The following is a 24,754-nucleotide window of genomic DNA, read 5'->3' as shown; positions in this document are numbered from 1 at the left end:
TAGGTGGTACACCTTCTTATATGAGTCAGAGATCTTTTGACTCAGACAAGAAAGTAAATCGAGAAATATGTATGAGTAAGCAGGAACTTGAGGGAGAGGACATCAAACATTGACTTTAAGAGCATGTCTCCACAATATTTCAGTGTGGTATTTGATTCACACTAAAATCGATCATGCGACGTTAAGGAAAATCAACTCACGTCTTCCTAAATTTTACCAATTCACCTATGTTCCTGTGTGCTACTGAAGAGTTGTTATATATATAACCAAAACTGGTGTTTGGGGCTATTTATACGTTGTTTCTAGCCGCACTCGTATCTCATGTTTAATTTTTGTGGATCGGAAGCACCTGTTTTTATTGAAGAATCAATAATGTGTGTGTCTATTTTCTTTTTAATGGAAAATTGAGGCAGAAATTGGATGTTATTTAATATTTACAAGTGTCTATTTGCACCAGAAATAAATATCTAAACACAATAATTTGTTATTTTCAAGATAATGTTTTTTAAAAATATAGATAAAGGCAGGAAAAGAAAAAAGTTTAATCAATAAAATTATATAACTAAGATATAATTATAATTTTAAATGAGGCGTTGTCAAATCAATTAAAAATCAGTAAAATGAAATCAATTTAATTATACATATTAAAAAAATATGAGTAGGGTTAACCGTCACATAAATAAAGTTCCGTTAGATCGTGTTACAAGACTATATGTATGTCTGTATGTTTGTATGTAACAAACCAATTGATTTGTTATCATGGTTTAACTTCAAATCCATCAATTCGAATGCAAGTTTAAATTATATGTTCCTGAAACACATTGGAAGTTGGAATTTAGTAAATTTGAGTTATAATGTAAAAACGATAAAATTAACTTTTTATTCCATCTAAATAACTGGAAATGCTATTTTCTTGAATTCAATTAACGACACATCAAAGTGATGAAATCCATGACACTCGGGAATAGCTTCTTTTTCGTGACGATGAACATTAGGTCAACCGGATGCACGTTAAGCCAATCTCGATCAAATACAGTAACTTGCAAATCACATTAGTTAAATAAATCGCATTGAATAAACCTTCTAAGAAGACGTTGAAAAATGACTTTCTTAATCTATAGTATAGACGAGTTATTAATGTTCATTTATTTTTCGATAGGAAAATGAAATTGACTCATACATAACTCATTAATGCCTATAATTAGTCCTCCTCGCAATTATGTTCTCCCACCATTAAATAAATAATAATACTTGCAAACCGCCACACGTCTCTGAAAATTTTGTCCCATATAATAGTTTAATCTATATTATTGATATTATTTATTTAATATAAGTAAATGTTTGAATGCGATGCTCAAGTTTGTATTATAATTTAATATAAAATCTAATTTTTATTTGTAGTAAATTGGATTAATATTTCCAATCAAATCTTGACGTGTATTCTAGTGAAATGATATTTTGGGTTTAAAAAAATGCTATATTTTAGAGGTAAGAGACGGTTTATTACAAGTATTTCATAATTTAATACAATGTAAAAAAAATTAGGTCCTTATATAAGATGATATCACATATTTATATTTGTGAGACGAGTAACTCGGTTCTCACGTAATATTTTGACATAAAAACTAATATTTTTTTATGGATCATGTGATGTAAGATATATGTCTTACAGAATTAAATCGTGAGATGATCTAATACAAGTTTTGTGGTAGAAAAATATTTTACATAAAAATAGTCTTTTATGCCAATGGAATGATATTATTTAGTGGAATGTATGGATGAGTTTTACTCAAGCGACGATGTTTTTTTCTCAACCCAACCAAACTACGTATGGTGCAAGTAAAACCAAACGGGATGTTTCCCACCAAACTTTTTCCTCGGATCACAATAAATTAATAATTTTACCCAACTTTTGCTTTTCTTTGAGATTAGCACCCGTCGTAAGTGATAGCTCAAGTATCTCCACGTGAATTAATCAAGTGAAATCTCGGGATACTAGGTTTTTATTATGTAATTTACTATTTATTTTTTTAACATATATTTATTATTTATTTTGACAGTTGATTTAAAGATTGTGGCATGATATGAAATTCATATATTACGTATAAGATATACATGCATTTGATGCAACTTCTTGTGATATGAAGCATAATATGTATAGATACATATGCATTCGATGCAACTTGTTCTTTAGTTTATGTTCCACCGGAGTAGTCATTTCTATATTCCAAAAACATCAGATCATGAGTCCATTCATATATTAATCGAAGTTGACATATTTTGTTGATGATCTAATAACTGAAATTTCACACCATCATAAAAGAAAAATACTCGAAACACAAGATATAAAAAAAAAAATCGTGGGGTTGGTTGTGAAATTCGTGGGCTTTATACCATAATAATGTGTTATTGTGCCACATTGAAGTCTAGAAAAAAAGGAAACACAGCCGTCGTGTATTGAAAATCTTGGTGGAATGTGGCTTGATTTGTGCGGTGGTTGTGTTTGATCTGGATTTTGCTGTGCCAATCGAAGGTAGCTGTTATTGCCAGCACTGCGTATATTTTAAGTAACTAGATTTATGTATATGTTTCTTTTATGTTCCAAGTGAAAGAATCGGATGTTGAAATTAAGGTTAATTTAAATAACATATAAAAAGTTGAATTTAAGTTTTTTTAAGTCGGTAAAAGATACGAAACTTTGTCATAAATTTGAGACTTACGTGTAGATGAACTATAAATTGTTACTATTTCAATTTAATTTAGAAAATAAAAAAATAACGAATATATCGCATCAATCAAATTTTGAATAAGTACAAGAGATATGGGAAAAACAACACGATAATATTTTATTTTTTTATCTAAGTAAAGATGGGTTATTAATGTTCATTTATGATGCAATTGGAAATGATCAATTTTTGGATAAATGGCAGCATTATTCTATATATCTATAATTTGCAAGCTACATGCATATCAAGTTTAAAGTATCATATGATATAGATTTGTGTAAAATATAATTAATAGAAAAATGTAGTCCGTACAAATAAAGGGAATGATACACATTATCAAGTTGAATACATGAATCGGATCGAGTCACACTATGATGCTCTCAACCATATAAATATTAGACAAAAATTTGTGTGAGACGATCTCACGTGTCATATTTTACGAGACAGATCTCTTATTTGTGTCATCCATGAAAAATATTAATTTTTATGCTAAGAGTATTACTTTTTATTGTGAATATCGGTAAGGTTGATCCGTCTCGCAGATAAAGTTCCGTGAGACCGTCTCACAAGAGACCTACTCTAAATATTAACTATATAAAAAATATATATTGCAAAGATAGTATTTAAGAATTCTATATATAAATTTAGTAATATTTATGGTAATTTGTAAATCAAATCGATATGTGAAAATTATTTATATTGATCGATAAAAATATTTTAAATAAATAAAAATTATTCATACTTCGTAAATAATAAAAAACATAGGATTCTATTAAAAAAAAAGTTATAAATATCTATAAGTCTTGCAAATAAATAAACTATGAAAATCTTTAAAACTTCGTGAGTAATTATAAATCTATTAACTTCACATAAATATTTGATTTAAAAAAATCAAAAAACTCTACATACAATACATCTTAATCAACAATCAAGTGAAAATCGATATATATATATATATATATATATATAATTGTCAAAATAGATAATGATAAGTTTAATGTAGACTGCGAGTGCTTGGCAAGGCAGGCTAACCACCAGTTTCCCAACTATCTACTACCAACTTCCCCCGTACTCTTTCCATGCCAAGAAATCATCCAACTCACGCGCAACTACCATTCCACACTATATATGTACATCTACTCCTTCTTTCAAATCTCAATTCCCCTTTTTCTACTTGCTTTTCATGATTTAGATTCGATTTCTGTTTCGGACTCTTTATACACGTGTACTCAGCTGGGGTAATGGCACCTGCGGCTGCTTTCTGGGTCGAGTCGTCCAAGGGGCCCGTGTGCGTGATGGACACTTCTGGGCAGTTGGGCTCCGCTCTGGTGCACCGTCTGTTGCAGAGAGGCTACACGGTTCACGCTGCAGTGCACAACCACGGGGGTACGTCCTTGCTGCTGAGTTAATTATTATAATCCAATGTGTTTTCCGTTGAGAGAGTGTTAATTTTTGGTTTAGAATATAAGAATTTATTCAAATAAAGTGGATTTTTAAGTGAATATCAGACACAAGTACGTTACATATGATTCGTGAGTTGATATGTGTGAATTTCTCATTGGCTATGAGTTGAAATTAGTTCGCCTCTCTACAATTTTCATTTGTTTTTGTTTTTACCTTCGAGTTCTTGATTTCTTGGTTGTGTTCGGGCAATTTCAAAGTCTTACATGTCGGGAAAATCCACATCAATCACATAATCCATTTAAGGGGTGGGCGTCGATCGGTTCGGTCTGATTTTTCTCTATAACGGTTCGGTTTTCCGGTTTTCGGTTTTGAATATATCTGGTCCAAAACCAAACCATTTTATTACGGTTCGGTCCGATTTTTTTGTAATACGGTTCGGTTATATGGTCGGTTTTATAATATTTTGTTAAGAAATAAAATTATGCATCGCTTGATGCTTAACACATATAAAAGAAACAATGATAGTAGATGAGTAGAGATATACGATTACAATACACTTATGACTTAACAATCTAAGTTTCAATAACAATTTGAAATACAATTTCAAACAGTAGCTCTTCAATAAAAGGATATACAGTATTTAAATTCCAATTTTCAACTTCAAAATGCACATAGATTTTGCATCTCAAATCTCAATACATTTAACAATATGAGCTTCAATAACAATTTGAAATTCCAATTGTCAATATTGGACTTGTCACATGACTAAGGCCCATTCATTTATTAGCCTATTATACAAAAAGTCCTATAGTTAAATATAATATGGCCGGTTCGGTTATTTCGTTTTTTTGAGAATCAAAACCGTAAACCAAACCGAAAAACCGAATTTCTTTAATTTTGAAACCGTAACCGGCCGAAAAACCGATAAAACCGAACCATTTAAACCGAATTTTTCGGTTCGGTCGGTTATTTCGGTTTTAACCAAACTATGCTCACCCCTAAATTCCATTATGTCAAATTATTAAGGATTTGACTGAAAACTTAAGAGGAAACATACTGTAAGCCATTATCTTGAAATCTTTACGTCCTCTTTTCTTTTAAAAAAAATCATTTAGTTTTCTCTTCTGAATTATTTTCTTAACGGAGGAGAAAGTAACTAACGTGATTGCGTGCTGAGACCATGTCCCATATATATAGATAATATCTATCATTATTTTCTGATATTTATGTTTTAGTTCATCATAAAAACAGAAATTACACTTATGTCTCTACATATTAAAGGTCCTCAACTTATTAGATACATTAAAGCCCAATGACCCGAAACATTAGTTGATCACTTTATTTTGGGTTTAATTTAACCGACAACTCACAATACATAAAATATTCACATATAAACCCATGTAAATAAAATTGATCCAACAATTTCCCGTTTGTGCTATATTTGTAACCTGATAATTATGTTTGTGAAAATAACCTTATGAGCTAAATAATGTTGTAATTTTGAAATGTATTTATAATCAGTCCGGTCCATCAATCACATCAACATAGGATCAAAACAATCTTCTCTATACTCAAGGTAACTAGACTCATTAATGGTCACATATGCCAACACAAATGAATGACATGAATTATTAAGTGGATATGTAGCATGTAAATTTCATACAACCATAATCAGAGAGTGACTTAACTTGAAATTTATTTATGCAGAAAATAAAGTTACATAACTGTAACTGAAAATGTCTACAACTTAAAAGCATTTAAATTAACAAACTCTCACTAAAACTGAATTTCTTCAATTAACATAACATTCATACGAGCAGTGTGCTCATGAAACTGTTTGGGTGGTAGTCTCTTAGTAAGCGGATCCGCAACCATGGAGTTTTTAACGATATGTTTAACAGACAACTTTTTACTCTGAATTCTTTCTTTAACAATTAGGAACTTGATGTCAATATGTTTGACTTCGTTGAGCTTCTGTCGCTATTGGAATGTATAACTTTTGATTTATTATCACAATGTACTTTTAGGCTACATTGGTGGCGAGTTTGGATTTAGGAGAAGGGTAAAATTGGAAAAATAAGATGGATTAAGAGTGAGATAAATAATCCTATGGGGTGAGCAGTGATTATTTTAACCCATCTAATATAACCTAATCATTCATAGGAGGGATTGACTTGGTTAAATAAAAAACGTACTAAACATGAGATTAGATGGGTTAAAAAAAATAAACACACCTAATCAAGGCAACCAAACGCAGCCTTAGTGTCCTTTCAATGTCATCAACAATGCGCAGTCCATCGACAAATTTTTGTAGTCATATTCCATGATTAGATGTCTTATAATACGCTACAAACTCAGCTATCATGGTGGAAGAGATTGTTTAACACTCTTCTAGGAAATGATACCTCAAGCAAAGAGATAGATGTAGCCCGACTTAGATTTACACTATCTTAGCATCCAACAAAATTGGAGTCAATATACCCAATGATCTCAAGCTAAACCAACCTCCGATATATGAGCATATAATATTTTGTTCTTTGTAGGTATCGTGCCTGCTTTTCAAGGCTCTACTCCTGGATTACTTAAATATCGTCTCAACGTTCCTGTCCCGTATGCAATATCTGGATGTGTACAAACCTGAGCATAAATCAGACTCCCCACTGCATATGCATAAGAAATCTTCTGCATTTACTTTTCTTCAAAATCATTCTTGGGGCATTGTTTGAGACTAAATTTGTCTCCCTTAGCCACAGGGGTATCCGTTGGTTTACAATCTTGCATCCCATATCGCTTGAGTACTTTCCCGATATAGTTTTTCTGGGATAATCCAAGAATACCTCGAAATGATCCCGATGTATCTGAATACCCAATACAAAAGATGCATCACCAAGATCTTTCATCTCAAAATTCTTAGCTAGAAATCTCTTGGTGTCATGCAACAACTCTATATCGTTGCTAGCGAGCAGAATGTCGTCAACATATAAAACCAGAAAAATATGCTTACTCCCACTGAACTTGGGGCACATATAATCATCGACCAAATTAATCTCAAAACCAGATGAGATGATGGCTTGATGAAATTTGAAATACCACTGTCGAGATGCCTGCTTTAGCCCATAAATTGATTTCTTTAATTTACGAACCATATTATTTTTGTCTTTGGACACAATTTTCTGTATGCACAATATAAGTTGTTTCATCAATGTCACATTTAGAAACGCAGTCTTTACATCCATCTGATGAAGCTCAAGATAAAAATGTACGACAAAGCCATTATGATCCTTGAAAAGTCATTCGAAGAAATCGGAAAGAAAGTCTCTTTATAATCAATGCCTTCATTTTGTGTAAAGCCTTTAGTTACAAGGCGAGCTTTATGTCTTTCCACATTGCTTTTCGAATTCTTTTTGGTTTTAAATATCTATTTGCAAGCAATGAGCTTCGTACCTTTAGTCAATGAGATGAGATCTCATACGTCATTTTTCTTCATGAACTTTCTCTTCATTCATGGAATCATTCGACTTTTGAGAGTTATAATTTTCCATGGATAAGTGAGGAATGCGATCATGATCAATGTCCAAGACACGTGTGAGAATATTTACATATTCCTCTTCAAAGAAAATATCCCTTACTTTATCTCCCCGAAAAACTTAACATCCTCAAAGAACCGAGTATTTTCTGGCTAAAAAATCGACTTACTTGTGGGATCATAAAATTTGTACCCCTGTATCTTTCAGAATATTCAATAAAATAACAGCTGACTGTCATTGAGTCCAATTTCTTTTCATTAAGCTTATAAGGCCTTCCTCAGCTGGACTTTCCCAAACGTGCAGATGCTTAAGACTAGGCTTTTTGCATGTCCAAAGTTCATAAGGGGTTTTGGTCGCTGCCTTAGTTGGAACTCTGATAAGGATATATGTTGCGGTCTTTAGTGCCTCTCCCATAGTGATTCTGGTAAAGTAAAGTGACTAATCATACTCCTCACCATGTCATCAAGTGTTCTGTTTCGTTTTTTCATCAACACCATTCATAGTGGGTGAACCCGGCATAGTATCATGTGAGATGATACCGCATTTTTTTTGGAATCTAACAAAAGGTCATGGACGTTGTTCACCTGAACCGTCATATCTACCATAGTATTCACCAGCATGGTCAGATCTAACGCTTTTAGTATTTAAGCTAAATTGATTTTCAACTTCAGGTTTATAACTTTTAAACACATCCAATGACGGTCTTTTCATGGATAAGATAAATGAAGTCATATCTTGAAAAATCGTCTATGAACGATATAAAATACTGTTGACAATTCCAAGAAGTCGAAGGGAATGATCCACAAATTTCAGTATGTATAAGTTCTAAGACACCTGAACAACTGTTGATTTCAAATATCTTTTTATTGGTTTGTTTTTCCTTTATACAATTTACACAATTATTAAAATTTGTGTAATCTAAAGGTTCGAGAATTTCGTCCGACACAAGTCTCATTATTCATTTTTCAGATACATGACTCAATCTTTTGTGCCATAACCCAGCTGAATTCTCGCTGGTAATTTTCTTTTAGTGTCTTTACTTGTTTGCAGAGATGAAGCGATAACATTCAAAGAATAACGATTATCGATCCTAATAAAGAACGAGAACCAACCAATTTTGAATCAAGAAAACTTAATATTTCATTTCCAAATGAACAAGAATAACCGAATTTGTTCAATCCAGAAATGGGAATCAAATTTCATTTAAAAGACTTTACAACAAATATTTCATAAAGATCCAAATATATTCCAATTTAATAATACTCTAAATTTTACTATTGCCTCAACTTCAACTTTGTTACCGTCACCAACATAGATGAATCTTTCAGCATAACTAGGTTTTCGGTAATCCAGACAATTTTGCATAGACACACTGATGTGAGTTGTTGCACCAGAATCTATCCCTCACGTGTGTCTAGGCAATGGAGTTAAATTAATTTCATAACAAACATTATTCAGAAGAATACCTTTCTTAGCACGTTAAGCATGATAATTTTTGCATTGCTTCTTAATATGCCCATCACTGTCACAGAAGAAATAACCAGCCTTTTGAGAATCACTAAGATTCTTCTGTTGTTTCTTGGGAGGCTGTGTATCCGTATCTTTCTTATCCTTCATTTTCTTATCTTTGTCTTTCAAGGTAGAGGCATAATGAGCACTTTCAGTCTTATCTTGCAATCTTTCATCTTCCTGAACACACTGCGAGATAAGCTCATTCAAAGACCAAGTCTCTTTCTGACAGTTATAGCTCACCTTGAACTGGTTAAATTGAGGAGAAAGAGATATCAAAACCAGATGCACAAGCAAGTCCTCAGAGAGGTCAAGCTTCGGTGCTTTCGACTTTGAAGCAAGATGAGACATTTCTATAATATACTTCCTTTTGTTGCCCTTGCACCTGTATCTCATTGAAATGAGGCTTGTCCAAAGTGTACCAATTTCAGACTTTTCACTTATAGCAAACCTCTTTTCGAGGTCCTGAAGGAAAGGCTTAGTCGTAGCAATGTCACTGGACATTGTGCCTCTGAATGTTTCTCGAATGACCATCTTCATAATCATCATACACATGCGATTCGACCTCTCACACCTTTCAAACTCCCTCTTTTAATCAGAGGTACTCTTATACATAATTGTGGGAGGAGAGTCAACCTCTTATTGCAAGATCCAAATCCATGACACCGACAACTACAATAAATTCTCTTGTCACGATTTGAAATTCGAGCCATTTAGCATAGGTATTGAATTAATATTGGAATGAATTTTTGCTGGAGTCAAATCTGAATAGAGAACAAAAAATCAAATATACATGCTCAACCAAATATCCAAATAAAATAATCAATAAATTCTAATAATGTAAACCCAATAACATGATATTGATCGATTCATTAATTTTTTATATTTGGACAAAAAATTAACTTGTAAGCAATATCTTGGCGCAACAATCAAACATTGATAGTAACTATTATGTCAAATAACAATCTTGTATTCACACGAAAAACGGAACCACTATTGCATGTTGACCACCACAAGGACATTTGTTATTATATTAAATATTAACCTTTCTTTGAACAGATCAATATCCATATAAATCACATTTACCAAAATACTTTTGTATTTAAAAATAAAATTAATTTCCACAAAATAGGCTATTTTGACGACATTTTATTTTAATCAATCTATTTTAAAATATGTATAACCTTATCATTATTTGAATAATTGAATATATAAGTTTAAAGCGAATAAACCTTTTTATTCCCCAAAATATTCCATACGGCATGCGGTGGGGCAATCCGAAATCACACCCAGCGCACCTGCCACTGGGGCGGGCCAATTTAAAAAATAGGAGTGAGACAGAAAGTATTTAAAAAACAAAGACTCTGACTTTTTTTTTTAAGAAACAAGGAGTTGACTCCTGATTATTATATTAGCCGTAATTAAACTTTTAACTTAATCAATTAATTGTCCTCTTCTTTTTCTTTTCGGTCGACACACGTATTCTCCAATTAAAATTCACAAAAAAATTGATCGATCAAAATTAAGTTAGTCGACCAAGAAGACATTTCTTGGTCGACCAAGAAGAAATTTCATCTTGGTGTTGGTCGACCAAGAAGAAATTTCTTCTTGGTGGACCAACATTTTGGTGGTGAAATTTCTTCTTGGTGGACCAACAAAATATTGGTCCACCAAAATGTTGGTCCACCAAGAAGAAATTTCTTGTTGGTCGACCAATAAAATTTTGGATTGACCAAGAAGAATTCTTCTTGGTCGACCAATAAAATTTTGGGTCGACCAAAAGACTGGAATTTTGGGTCTACTCTAAAGGCTGAAACTTTGGGTCGACCCAAGTTGATACATAAATGTTACTTTGTCGACCCAAATTAAATATGTATTTCATATGTTAAATCATGTAATATTATGTAATGAAATTGTGATTCATATGTTAAAACATGTAATATAGTTGTGAAATTATGATCCATATGTTAAAAAATATAATTGTGATTTTTATGTTAAAACATGTAATTCAATTGAAATTGTGATTCATATGTTAAAACATGTAACATAGTTGTGAAATTGTGATTTATATGTCAAAACATGTAACATAATAAGTTAAAACATATAACATTATAGAACATACTTGTGATTATGTAATTGTGATTTATATATTCAAACATGTGACATAATTGTGAAATTGTGATTCATATGTTAAAACATGTAACATACTTGTGAAATTGTGATTCATATGTCAAAACATGTAACATGATATGTTAAAACATGTAACATTATAAAACATACATGTGAAATTATGTGATTTATATGTCAAAACTAAAACATAATAAGTTAAAACATATAACATTATAGAACATACTTGTGATCATGTAATTGTGATTTATATATTCAAAGATGTAACATAATTGTGAAATTGTGATTCATATGTTAAAACATGTAACATACTTGTGAAATTGTGATTCATATGTTAAAACATGTAACATTATAAAACATACATGTGAAATTATGTGATTTATATGTCAAAACATGTAACATAATAAGTTAAAACATATAATATTATAGAACATACTTGTGATTATGTAATTGTGATTTATATATTCAAACATGTAACATAATTGTGAAATTGTGATTAATATGTTAAAACAACATGTAACATAGTTGGTTGTGAAATTGTGATTCATATGTTAAAACATGTAGCATAGTTGTGAAATTGTGATTCATATATTAAACATATAACATAATTGTGAAATTATGATTCGTATGTTAAAACATGTAACATAGTTATGAAATTGTGATTCATACGTTAAAACATATAACATAATTGTGAAATTGTGGCTCATATGTCAAAACACATGTACATAGTTGTGAAATTGTGACTCATATGTCATAACATGTAACATTATAGAACATACTTGTGAAATTATGTGATTCATATGTTAAAAACATGCAACATTGGTCAAAATTATGTAATTATCCGTCAAAATTAAGTAATCATCGGTCCTATTTTTCAAATATATGGATTCATATGTTAGAAAAATGGTCGACCCAAAAGCAACCTTGATCGACCCAAAATCAACGTGGGTCGACCCAGAGATCAACATGATCGACTCAAATATCAACAAGGTCGCCCTAGAAATAACCTGGTCGACCCAAAATCACCATACAAAAACAAGCACTGGATTAATCTAAGCTGCCAAACAAAAATTTTGGTCGACCAAACTTTGATCTACTTATTTTGGGTAGACCAAAGCTTGGTCGACCAAAAGCTTGCTTTGGTCTACCATTTTGGGTAGGGGGTAGACCATAAAATTATGGTCTACCCACCAAAGCTCTTGGTCGACCAATTATGGTCTACAGACCAAAGCTCTTGGTCGACCAATTATGGTCTATCCATTTTGGGAGACCAAAGCTCTTCGTCGACCAAGAGCTTTGGTCTGTAGACCATAATTTTATGGTCTATCCATTTTGGGTAGACCATAAATTAAATGAGTAGACCAAAATTTGGTCGATCAAGTCCAAAGCTTGCTTGGATCGACCAAGAGCTTTTGGTCTACTCATTTTGGGTAGACCAAAGCTTGGTCGACCAAGCCTTGTTTGGGTCGACCAAGTCCAAAGCTTGGTCAAGCAAGACCAAGAGTTGGTCGACCAAGAGCCCAAGCTCTTGATCGACCAAGTCCAAAGCTTGGTCGACCAAGCTTTGGTCAACCCAACATTTTGATCGACCAAGATCAAATTTTGGTCGACTCAAGTAAAATGTTGGGCAGATCAAAATTTTGGTCTACGGTTTGTAGGTCGACTTTTCTTCTTCAAGTGAGTCGAAGAAACAGAAGTAATAAACGTTAATATTATCAGATTTTTGTCAGCCATTGGTCGACCATCAACAATAGTCGACCATTGTTTTGGTCGACCACCAAAGCTTTGGTCTTTGACCAAATCAATGGTCGACCAAATAATGGTTGACCATTGTTTGGTCGATCCAAGCTTTGGTCGATTTTGGACTTTAGATAGATCAAGCGTGGGTAGACTATGTAATCAAATTTAAAAATATATTTACACTTGAAACATAAGGACATTTAAGTAAATTGACTTATGGATCCTTTTTTTTAAATACTTCATGATCCACTCCCTTTTCCCTAAATTTCCCCCTGCCACTGTCTAGAACGTCCTGGGCATGCGGGAACGCCCCTACGACTATCTTGGACATTTTTGGGCGCGCCCTAGGTTAATTTTGGCAAAAAATTTTAACCCAAATTTTTGATTTTCCTCTAAAACTTTTTTATTGAAAAAAAAAAGACGGAAAATCGAAATCTTATACAAACAAAATTTTCTTTTCTTGATCCAACATTATGATAAATTGTTGAATTTTGTGGTCGCAAATAATATTAATGATGTGATACTGATTTCAGATGAGTGGTATGAGGAGAGGCAATGGAGTACATATGGTGAAAAGTTGATTGTATTCCATTCCGATCCATTGGATTTTGGTAGCATTATGCAGGCACTGAAGGGATGTTGTGCCTTGTTTTACTCCTTCGAGCCTCTTTCCGATCACCCAACTTATGATGTACGTACACTTCTTTTCCAAGTGGTGATCATAAGTATTGAATTCACTTGATTAACATAGGGTGTCGTGTGTACACACAATTACAGGAATATGTGGGTGAATTGGAAGTAAGAGCAGCACACAATGTTCTGGAAGCTTGTGCACAGACACACACTATAGACAAGGTTGTTTTTACCTCCTCTGCGGCAGCTGTCATCTGGAGGGAAAGCCAACACCGCTCTAACGGTGTCGAGGACGACGATGTTCGTGTTGACGAAAGAAATTGGAGTGACATCAACTTTTGTAAAAAAGTTAAGGTACTTTTACAAAATCCCATTTTGTATATATACGTACTTGAATTTTTGAAGTGAAAAAAAATGCTATATAACATCCGAGTTACATGGATCGGTCATAAAGAGCCTCATCCACCTGTTCCACCACACGACGCCCCTAAACTCTATAGATGTTCTTAGATTATATTGCAACATCAGTGAAAATACACTGTAATAAACGTAGTGAATGAGAAATATTTTCTTCATGATATTTAATTTGATTGTAAAATTTATTCTTTCGAATAATATGAAGGTACCCTAATGCAACAGCAGAATGTTGAAGGTAGAAGTGAAAAAGTGAGAATTGTCAAGCAGGGCCCAGAACTTAACTTCAGAAAATTCTTAAAACTTAGGTAGACAAAAACACATACATTAGAAGATTCTTAAAACTTGGGTAGACAAAAACACCTTTTTATCCCATGTTTAACACGTAGAAAAATACACATGCTGAGGAAGGCTTAACAGGGAGAAGAGGCAACTGCTCCTGCTTTAAGGATGACAATTTCCTCCGAACCAAAGGAGAATCCGATATCCTTCCTGAAATTATTAGTATAGAGTTGATATGAGCAACAGCCCTTCCACTCGGATAAATTGTTTATAATATTTTGTTATTTCTGCAGCGATGTTTACTTTGTTAATTTTAATATTCATTTTTTTCTCTTAATAATTTACTAAATATACGCTGCTTACTCAATTTGAGAAAATGCAATTATCGATAATAATTAGATATTTGGGTTGTGTATGAATATTCAATCATTTTACGAGTACGTGGATGGAGATGAAATTGAATACCTGATGAGAATGGAGACAAAGATAAATATTATAAATGGGGATATAGACGGATGATATGGAATTTTACCCAAACCCGACCCATTGTCGTCCCTATCCTGCTTGCCACATGCTGTAAAGTAGCACTAGCAGAGTTGATTGATTACTAATACGCCTGATTATAAATTGTTGTATTGTATGTTCTTACATAGTTATGGCATGGAGTATGGAAGACAGTAGCGGAGAAGACGGCTTGGGCATTGGCTAAGGACAGAGGGGTGAACATGGTGTCGATCAATGGAGGCCTGTTAATGCGTCCCGATTTGAGTATAAAAGATCCCTACTTATTGGGAGCGGAGGAGATGTTTAAAAATGGGGTGTTTGTGACTGTGGACTTGCAGTTCTTGGTGGACGCTCATATCTGTGTTTTCGAGGACCCTTGTTCCTACGGCAGATACCTCTGCTTTAACCGAATCATTAATTCAAGTAAAGACATAGTTAAGCTCGCAACAATGCTCTTACCACCGACTTCTGATGATGATGCTTCAGGGTTGGAAGAAGATAAGAAGAGCTGCAGTGTGTACCAGCAGAGGATTAGCAATCACAAATTGAACAAGTTGATGTTACATTTTGATAGTAATTATAATGCTGCTGCTGCACCAATATAGTCGCAACAATGATCAAATAGCGTGATCCGTTATTCATTGTTGTAAAATTATTATGCTCGTCATACATACAATTCATAGATATTGATGACATTGTATAATCAGATGCAATGCTTAGGCAAAATCAAATGCAATTTTTCATTGCGTGTGACCCAAATACTCCAAATGGAAATGTCAGACACTCGGTCCCGGAATCGAATAGAGTAGAATGATGTTCATTTTTATATAACATCTACCCCTTAATGTTGTTGGTTCAGTGTAAAGCTATAGATATTAGTTTGTCTATAGAAAATAAAAAGAGAACCATAAGAACTTTACTCATCCTTGATTTTTCAACCATTGGAGTCGGTTTTCACAAGTCAAAGTAACAAAATCTCCAAAGCAACGACTACTATAATAAATGGTCAATATCTTCGTGCAATATTGTAAAAAATTGTGCTCCAAATATTAAATTATGTTATTGCATGAATTTCTACCGCATATTTTATTTTTCGACGAGTTTTCTCACTAAAAAAAATGAAAATTTACAGAACTTAAAAACATAAAATTTCAAGTTATATCAATTAGCTTGTCAACGCTAATATATCTCACTTATATTTTTGTCGAATTGTTTTCCGATTTCCTTGCCATCCCCTTTTTCTTCTCGCAATTATCAATGAGGCAATGAAGCATAATTATATTAAAAATAAAACATCATTTATATCAACAGAGACCCTCTGTGGACATCATACCGCTGAAGTTGATAGAACATCATTCATCGGATTTTCAAAAAAAAAAATTATGAGCCTGGAAGGGGTTAGATCTTGAATCTCTTCGGCATTTAGAGGATAACCCTAATAATGATTTGGGAATTTATCATCATCACGAGCCAAAAAATTTCATAGCACAAAGAGTCCTGAAACTGTATCTACAAATAATCAGACAGCCACAGGGCTTCGCGCTTTCCAACTATACAAGGGTGTACTGGAGAGGATGTGATCTAAAAGAGTTGAAATTTCAATATGTGGCTTTTATCAATATTTTTCAGGCAAAGATCATAAAATTTGATCCCAATACATATACCGTACCTACTTACAGCTATACAATGCTGAATATGTACTTTGGACATGCAGCACTACTTGTCTCCAAAATCGCGAAGGAGTAGTAATGAGGTAGTGACATGATCTTTCCGAGACGCAAGCTGCTCAGATTTTTGAGCAGGTTTTGTGGTCCTTTCCTCCTTAGGAAAGGGGAACGAAAGAGAGAGGGAAAGAGATGCCGATACCTCATTATCATCTTCATCTGCTTTGATTGATCTCTCATCATGAATGCATTCCTTGGCTACTTCTCTTTCCACATTCCTGATGATTGATGGTTGGATGTCCAAAGTCGAAGATTTTTTTTTGGCCCCTAAAGCAAGCTCAAGGTTCGGTGCCCTATCATGATGCTGGCTTTGTTCCAATGGATTCGGTTCTCGAGGCATTGATCCACCAATCAGCTCTATGCCCCTCACATGATGTAATTCCACGGGGAAGAAATGTCTTTCTGCATTTTTTGAATGCCCAGGGATGACAATCTCATCATAGGCTTCATACTCTCGATTCTCCAAAACCACACGGTTCATCTGTGGCGCAAAACAATCAATACAAGAAGAAATCATCACATGCATAGAAAAAACAGTGAGCTTTCATGTCTATACTTACTTTTACAAGTGGGCCATGTATATCATCATTTTCAGGCAAAACTTGGGTAGTGCAGGCATAAGGAGCTCGAGTTTCCATGCATGTAGACTTAGGATGCAGATATTCGTTGTGGTTCAAAAGCAATCTGTTGACTTCTGTGTTTAGGCCGCCTCTGGTGTCTCGGCCTTCCTCCATGGGAACTTCGACAAATGTGGACAAATCTTCAGCAACCATTCTCAACTTCACTTGATCTTGACTGCAGGTCATTCTGTCCAAGATAGTAGGTGTCTCACAGATGCCTCCCTCAGAAGGCATATCAAGGCTACCATCTGAAGGCTTGTAGGAAGGATGCGATGACTGTTCTCTATGAACTAGAGTATCCAATTGCATTAACGTAGGCTCACTTTTGGGAATAACGGAAGTCAATGTAGACTGGAAAGGTCTATGGATGGAATTGGTTCCTCCTTCCTACGGACAACAATATGGAAATACATCAGAATGCCATAATGATTTTCCCACAAAACGAACATGGCACCAGACAAATCAATAATCCAGAAGACCCAAATTTTGAAGGAAAAAAGGTTACGCAATGCACCAAGTAAAACTAGCCAATGCGGAAAGGTAAAAAAGCCAGTAACTTCAATTGACAAACGACACAAACTATGCGAAGATCAGATCCATTCATCATTCTTGAATTAATTACAAAATCACCAGAGTAAAAAACCAATATAAATTTTTTTTAAGCATATGTGCACAAAAAGGTAAATACCAGACAAGTATCCATTGGTTTTTGAACTGTGGCTCTTGCAATTCTTACTGTAGTCGAGTAGCTGGAATTTTGTCTACCATCCAACCAATCCAAAGAAGATACTTTGGGACCACAATCTCCATTTACAGCTTTAGTCGACATTGCATCACAAAGGTTTTCTGAGGCATGGACTTTTGACTCAGAGGATGTATCATCGCTTGCAAGCAAATCCTTAGTCACTGGTCTAAGTATGCACCTATTCCCAGGTACCGACATTATAGATGGGGGAATATTTTGAGGAGCAGAAAACTGCCTCAAGTTGTCCGGCATATTTCGCAAGCAACTCCCTTTCTTAGCTCTGAAAACACCCCAAATGAAGAATAACATATTCCACCCTGCATGTAAATATCAAGAAAATTTCATCCTATCTTACCTTATGAGGAATACAGAAAGGCACGAAAATAAGAACTTCTCAAACCTTTTTTTCGCTAACAGATCATTGAAACAAGAATATGAAAAAATTCAATTTGATGGTCAAGGTCCAACCAATGTGGCTGCACCCAATTCTCGCAAGCACGATCATTTTCAGGCAATCATATAAAGGTGTTCGACAATGGGTTTCCTAAACAGCTTAAACGTGCCCAACACAAAATATCAAACACTTCATTTCTTATTATATTGTAGGTGTTTCATAAAATGCAAATCCACATGATGAAAACTGTGCCCTTCAATGATCATTACTAACGACGACAATCTTCAAGAATCAATTTACCAAATCAGGAAAAAGTGAATGAGATCTTGTTTCTCAAATAAAGAGAGAGATTTAGATTGTTTGGCTTACTGTGGGATTTGTCAGGAAGCTGATTGGAAGGAAATATCAGGAGTTCAACACCATCAAGACTCCCTTTGAGAGCAAGGTCATTCTTCATCATATTCTCCAGACACACTTTGTAGCTTTTGGCATAGCTGTATACAAGATGGTTACTTTCAAACAGAAGAAAATAGATAGAGAAAAGAATAAAAAGAAATGAGAAAAACTTGATAAGTTACCTATCAAGATCTTTAGCAAAAAAGAAAAGAGCAATGTTATCCTCTCCAACCCCATGTTCCTGAAACTGTAGTGGCCAGGCGCTTAGGCGAGGCACTTCATTTAGAACAATTCTGCTTTTAAACTTATTTACAAATTCTACAACTTTAATTGATGCGCATGTAGACGTATGGGCTTGGATTCCATCCAATAGAGTGAAGACTTTACCATTTCGATAAATCTCAAAGCTTCCTCTGCATTTAAAGGGAAAATGTGAGAACCAATAGTTTCAACACCAAAGAACTCTACTGCACCACAACTTGAGTCAAATATAAAATCAAACAAGTTTGAAGAAAAATATGCATACTGCCATATGTATTCATGCTCAGGGATCACAAAGGATTTCAAAGTGAAGTGCCTAGGTGCCGCAACATCACTGCACACGTCCCTGGAGGAAGACTTTACATCCAATGGAACACTTGGGACTTCATCTCCTCCAGAAGAAAGAGCCTCCACAGCCACGAATGAGAATTTGTCAACAGTGTAAAGAGTTCCACGAGAGTCAGCGGTCAAATTTTGGGATACCGCATGTCTCTCGGCTGCCACTGCAGCAGAAATCTCAATTCTCCTTCCAGCTGAACTTGATAAACGATCTTTAGAAGAAAAATCACAGTCCTTGCTCGACGCTGATGAATCATCATATCTATGCTTTATGTAACCTATTGGCTTTCTCAGCACAGCAGCCTCAATAGCAGCTTTCAGATTATTGCTTTCATTTCTGAATGACTTTCCATATGACGTCCGAACATGGCTTCCAGCATCTTCCCTTGATGGTTCACCAAAATTTGTTAGTTCTCCAGGGCGAGCAAATCCATCAGGTCGGCATTCAATATCATTAAAGTGTGGTGTTTCGAAGACACCTGAGCATGATGAAGAATCCTCATTGGGGCTAGTGTGGTTGGAATTCTCATCAAAGTTGTTAATGTCATTGGTAGACAATACCCTAGGAGTATTGAGGCCATATGTTGATGGTTTTTTAAATTCACCTGCCCACACAAAGATTATTTGGAGCAACCAAAACAAACAACTAAAAATTTTAAAAGTATATCAGGTACCATTTCACAACTTTGAATCAAACTGTACCTACAGAACCAGCCAAATCTGCACTCCGAGATGCAATACTGGATGATCTTGATAATGCCACAGATTTACCACCAGGTTGTACTGGCTTTGTTTCACGGTGATTAGTAGATACAAAAAGTGAACAAGGTTCGGCCCTAGTTGCTATGTTTTTATTACTTCTTGAGGAGGAACTCATTGAAGTAGCTATCATCGAATTAATTGGCCTGCCTTCTGATCTTAAAGAGCTCTGCCGTTCAAATGACCTCTGCCGTTTTGTATTCCTAATATCCTGGATGTTTGACAGTCTAGGTGATAGCATCTTTATTTTTGATTCGGAAATGATGGAATTTGTAGATTTGAATGACATTGATCTGCCAATTGATCTGATAGTGCCATTTTTAAGACGACGAGAGGCAAGTTCGCTGGCTGATTTCTGCCGCTGAAGAACTTGACCAACAAGCTTGACCTTCGGTTTTGAATTAAGAAATGTAAACGAATTAGATTTTGAGAATGCACCTGCAGAATCGGAAGAAAAAGTTCTTATTATTCAGTGACATTGAGGCAATAATCCACATGTCAGACCAAAATTCACTGTGTCACACAAACTTTCTTTTAAAGAGAGAAACCCCAGGAATACCAATGATCAATGAAACATTGCAAATAAACATGAGAGAACCTCGGAAATTCGGTGATCGTTGACCTGAATCAGGGCGCGCTAATTCTGTGGTATTGTTAACTGTGCGAGCATCAGAGGTTGGACTCCCATATGAAGACCACACTTTTCCCTTATCTAGGTTCTTTAAGGAATTCTCACGAGAAAGAGCTGCTGCTTTGTCAGAGCTATAGAGCTTTGGCGTCCCAACTGTTGAGTCAACGGCCGGCTTCTTCACAACAGAAGAAACTTCGGTATCAGCATCATCTCTGAGCCTTTTGGTGTGAATATTCGTACAACCCCTTGTTCTATTTCCCTCAACATCAGAACTATTCATACGTTCACTGCTTGTTTGACTGGAATTATTTTTCTTATTTTCATCCACCCTTTCAAATTTATCTCGTCTCCCATACCTCACCTTCTCGTTGGATTTGCATTCTTCACACAACCAGTCACCTTCAGGGACTTTCGCCAGCATTTCCCGCATGCAATAACTGAGATAGGATGAGTAGGTAATTGATATTTGAAAATAACAACGTTAAAAAATATGGCACACACAAAGAATAATTTTTTAAAAAAACTTACGTGTGTTCTGCCCCATCACTACACCTACAACAGATAGCAAGTAAATCCTCTCGACCTGCATCTCCACAGATATCACAAACTTTAACCTATTACCAGAAAAAAGAAAGCAACTTCAATCAACATCCGATCTGGTCAAGGATTGAGTTATAAGTGAGAAATTAAAAGACCATGAAGAAGCTCTCTCATAAACAACTTCAAATCTTCCAAGTTTTGGGATGAATTTCTCCACATGTTCAATTATTTATAAACAACATTAGGTCTAGGAAACATTCTAATACGATGTGCTGGTAGGATGTGCACCACTTGTAGGCAGTATAAGTCACAAATAAAGTCACACTTTCAGGGCTTAAGTGCTCTTCATCAAGTTTTAATAGGTGACAATTTTTCCACAAAATAACAGAATATCATGTAAATTCTGCTTTTCATGATGGAATTCGTAAAAAAAAAGATGATTAGTTTGTATTCAGGGTACAGAATTCCTTCGCACTCTTAGTAAAGCACAACCAAACTAGAAAGTGTAAAGAAAAAATCCATCACCACTTAAAGAACCAACATGAACAAGATGTGAAATTTGCGGTAACAGATTTTAACCTCGACATATACTCTATATCTGAATCCAAACAAAACTTGGTGACACTTGTATGGATTATCAATGATTAAAGGGGAGTCCGACTATAAGAACTAGGATTTATATCCAATTTGTTTACACACTTCAAAATAATGATAAAAGAAATCTTTAACCATTCAAGAGTGATTAAAAATTAGAATCACTACAATAAAGAATGTTGTTCAGGTTTGTCAAGTTCTATCAAACAGGATAGCATAAGTTTCGTATTAAATAAGGAGGTATAAATCTTACATCCTGCTCCACCATATCGTTGTCCTCGGCCTCGTCCATGGGATGGATTTCTGCTTTCATATCATCATTGTTTTCAGAGGACACAGGAGCAGTAGCAGGTAGATCCAGAGAAACATCAGTTACCACTGTTCCAACCACTGACAAATTCAAGTGCTCCTTCGAGCCCTCCAATGATTCAACCTGGGGAATAGAACTCTTATCCACATCTATGCCCCTTGAGTTTGAGCCACATAACAGAGAATTCACGCTGGATGTATCTTGTACCATCAACAAGTTAGTGGGAACATCAGTGCTTTTCGAAGCTGGAATTTCAGACAAACCCAGATCACGTGAAGATAATCCAATTGGCAAGTCACTAGAAGGAAACTTGTCAGAAAATTCTCCTCTTGTTTTGCTTCGCCTACTATAATTTATCCTACTGTTATTGACAACAGATTTTTTATTTTCGTTCTGTGACAGAGTCTGATCGTTGGCGGTCAGTTCACCCCCCTGAACAATGGGGCAACTGGTAGACACGGAAGAGCGGAGTGGATTCATCCTATGCACATTCTTGGAGGCGAAGTTTAGCATTTTGGTGGTATTATTAATTCTAGTGTCACATGACAAACAATCATCATAGCCTTCTGGAACTCTATCTGCCTCAAACTTTGAGAGCACCACAGCATCATCGGATGCAGATGCATCAGAAGTCCTTGAGAATGCTTTACGTACAGCAATTTCAGAGGAATCAGCACTTGAGTTCATGGTTTCTATAATGCTCATTGCACTGAGCTGCTCAATTTCACGTCGTTTGCCCCAGTTAACTACTGTATGTTCTGATCAAGTTTCTCCAGTGGATTCAATGGATGATTTCATAAGAACTTTATTGTCATGATAGAAAGATGAGCAAGGAGCAGAGCACATATTGCACGTTCCAGACTTACTTCTATAGCCAACCTCTTGACTTCTAGCAGAACAACTGAATCCTTTCTTAATTTGAGGTATCACCTATTCCATTAGAAAAAACAAGTTAAATATACCATATTGTTAACTGGTGAAACACATAAATCCGCCATCAGATGAAGAAAAGGTAAAACATTTATTTTTTTTGGCGCAGCTCAAAATGAGGTACAACGTAGAATGAGAAGTATGGGGGATGGGTATGGGTATGGACAAGAGAAAGGTATGATGACAGATAAAAAAAAATAGATAGAAATGTATGACGAGACATGGCGATTTAGACAGTTAAGATCACACAATCCACAACTAAAAGTTGCCGGTAAAAGAATAAAAAAGAACCATTTCATTTCAACAAACTTAGACAATGCTCACCGAGCACTCATAAGTCATAAGTTATCACTCAATATCAAAAACATTGAGACGCTACAAACTCTAAGACAACCAAAATTTATTCTAATTTCCTACATAACAGGAAGCGGTGAAGCACCAAATATTTGAATACCCTTTTGTCTTATTTGACAGCTGTTTCAAATCAGACGAGGTAAAATGATAAGAAAACCAGTAAGTGTTAGGCAAAAGACTATCACAATGATGATTGACTTGTTAACTCACACATCATGTTCTAGAATCAGATTTGAACTGTAAATCTTAAGCTTTCGACAAACTTTTCAAATGACTGGTTAATTTAGTTAGGGATGACCAAAAATTCCTCAAGACCTTTTTTACAAACATCAAAGGAGTTATCATAAAATTCAAAAAACAGAAATTATAAATATTAACTGCCTAATGAAAAACTGATGAGTGGATGTAGGCATTCACGGCCGAAACAATAAGTCTTTATCACGATAATTTTTCTTCACTCTTATTGATATAGAAGCGTGGCAGGAAACATTAAGTTAGTTTTTTTTTTTTTTTTGGGGTTGAACGTCATACAAATCGAACCGGCTCGCGAGCTTTCGCGAGTCGGTACCATGCATATTTTTTTGTATTCAAAATTATCAAATTCGAGCTGAACTCGAACATGTTCGAGCTTTCTTTCGAGCATAAATTGAGACCAAATTATGTTGTTCGATAGTTCACGAGCTCGGGACTATTAATATTTTATTAATATGATATAATTATATATTAAATAAATATATTTCAAGTTTTTATTTTCGAGTAGCACACGAACATATTCGAATATTTCGAGTCCGACAGGAAATCAAGCTTTGATTTGAACCAAATTTGAACAAAAAATAATAAATTTTTTGAGCTTCGACTCAAACTCTAGCTCGGATATATATAATTCGAGCTTTAAAATTTTCTTCATATTAGGCTCGATTACACTCCTAATTTACCATAACAAAATAAGAGTGATTTGCATTGGAATTTCCAATGAGAATGGCGTATGAAAGGAAAACACAAAAAGAGTCTTAATACATGCTCTAGATCAGATGGCCACCATTATTGTGGACCTCTGAGGGGGCAATATTGTTGTTTTGTGGTTAGGTTCCTTCAACCAGTAAGAATCCTTTGACAGACTAAAGACGATTACTAAAGCAGTGCAAGTTTCAGCAATAATAAAATTCTTCCTGTATGTTGTATGGGTGGGTTGTGTACAGAAAACAATCCGATGGAAGCGTGAAGATGATATCACCCCAAGGTAATTCCTCAGTTCACAACAAAAATGGTCAAAGGAGACAAGATAGCAAAC

The 24,754-nt window shown here is 34.7% G+C and overlaps 2 protein-coding genes across 3 annotated transcripts; one reads left to right on the top strand and one right to left on the bottom strand.

Moving 5' to 3' along the window:
- Positions 1 to 3,752: 3,752 nt before the first annotated feature.
- Positions 3,753 to 15,619, top strand: LOC142524389 (cinnamoyl-CoA reductase 1-like). The gene is made up of 4 exons (XM_075628349.1): positions 3,753 to 4,112; positions 13,567 to 13,724; positions 13,811 to 14,020; positions 15,016 to 15,619. The coding sequence occupies exons 1-4, from the start codon at positions 3,968 to 3,970 to the stop codon at positions 15,469 to 15,471; spliced, it is 969 nt and encodes a 322-aa protein (XP_075484464.1). The 5' UTR covers positions 3,753 to 3,967; the 3' UTR covers positions 15,472 to 15,619.
- A 707-nt stretch (positions 15,620 to 16,326) lies between these two features.
- On the bottom strand, positions 16,327 to 22,884 carry LOC142524831 (uncharacterized). Of its 2 annotated transcripts, none has more exons than XM_075628947.1 (10): positions 22,123 to 22,884; positions 21,264 to 21,349; positions 20,703 to 21,172; positions 20,048 to 20,542; positions 19,272 to 19,950; positions 18,928 to 19,158; positions 18,719 to 18,843; positions 17,899 to 18,272; positions 17,151 to 17,597; positions 16,327 to 17,071 (listed from the first exon to the last, which is right to left on the bottom strand). In XM_075628947.1, the coding sequence occupies exons 1-10, from the start codon at positions 22,882 to 22,884 to the stop codon at positions 16,583 to 16,585; spliced, it is 4,158 nt and encodes a 1,385-aa protein (XP_075485062.1). In that variant the 3' UTR covers positions 16,327 to 16,582. The 2 variants fall into 2 exon arrangements, with proteins under 2 accessions (XP_075485062.1, XP_075485064.1); XM_075628949.1 differs by having other exon boundaries at positions 20,727 to 21,172.
- Positions 22,885 to 24,754: the final 1,870 nt, after the last annotated feature.

This window comes from Primulina tabacum, chromosome 14 (genome assembly GCF_025594145.1).
Source record: "Primulina tabacum isolate GXHZ01 chromosome 14, ASM2559414v2, whole genome shotgun sequence".
Lineage (NCBI taxonomy): Eukaryota > Viridiplantae > Streptophyta > Magnoliopsida > Lamiales > Gesneriaceae > Primulina > Primulina tabacum.
The sequence above is the reverse complement of the archived record's forward strand: the minus strand, read 5'-3'. Positions and strand labels throughout refer to the sequence as shown.

Coding starts and splice junctions, on each gene's coding strand:
- LOC142524389 (XM_075628349.1), top strand. CDS start 3,968: ATGGCACCTGCGGCTGCTTTCTGGGTCGAGTCGTCCAAGGGGCCCGTG. Junction 4,113..13,566: donor TGCAGTGCACAACCACGGGG/GTACGTCCTTGC, acceptor TACTGATTTCAG/ATGAGTGGTATGAGGAGAGG. Junction 13,725..13,810: donor CCGATCACCCAACTTATGAT/GTACGTACACTT, acceptor ACACAATTACAG/GAATATGTGGGTGAATTGGA.
- LOC142524831 (XM_075628947.1), bottom strand. CDS start 22,884: ATGAGCATTATAGAAACCATGAACTCAAGTGCTGATTCCTCTGAAATT. Junction 21,173..21,263: donor AGTGATGGGGCAGAACACAC/GTAAGTTTTTTT, acceptor ATCCTATCTCAG/TTATTGCATGCGGGAAATGC. Junction 18,844..18,927: donor TTTGCTAAAGATCTTGATAG/GTAACTTATCAA, acceptor TCTTGTATACAG/CTATGCCAAAAGCTACAAAG.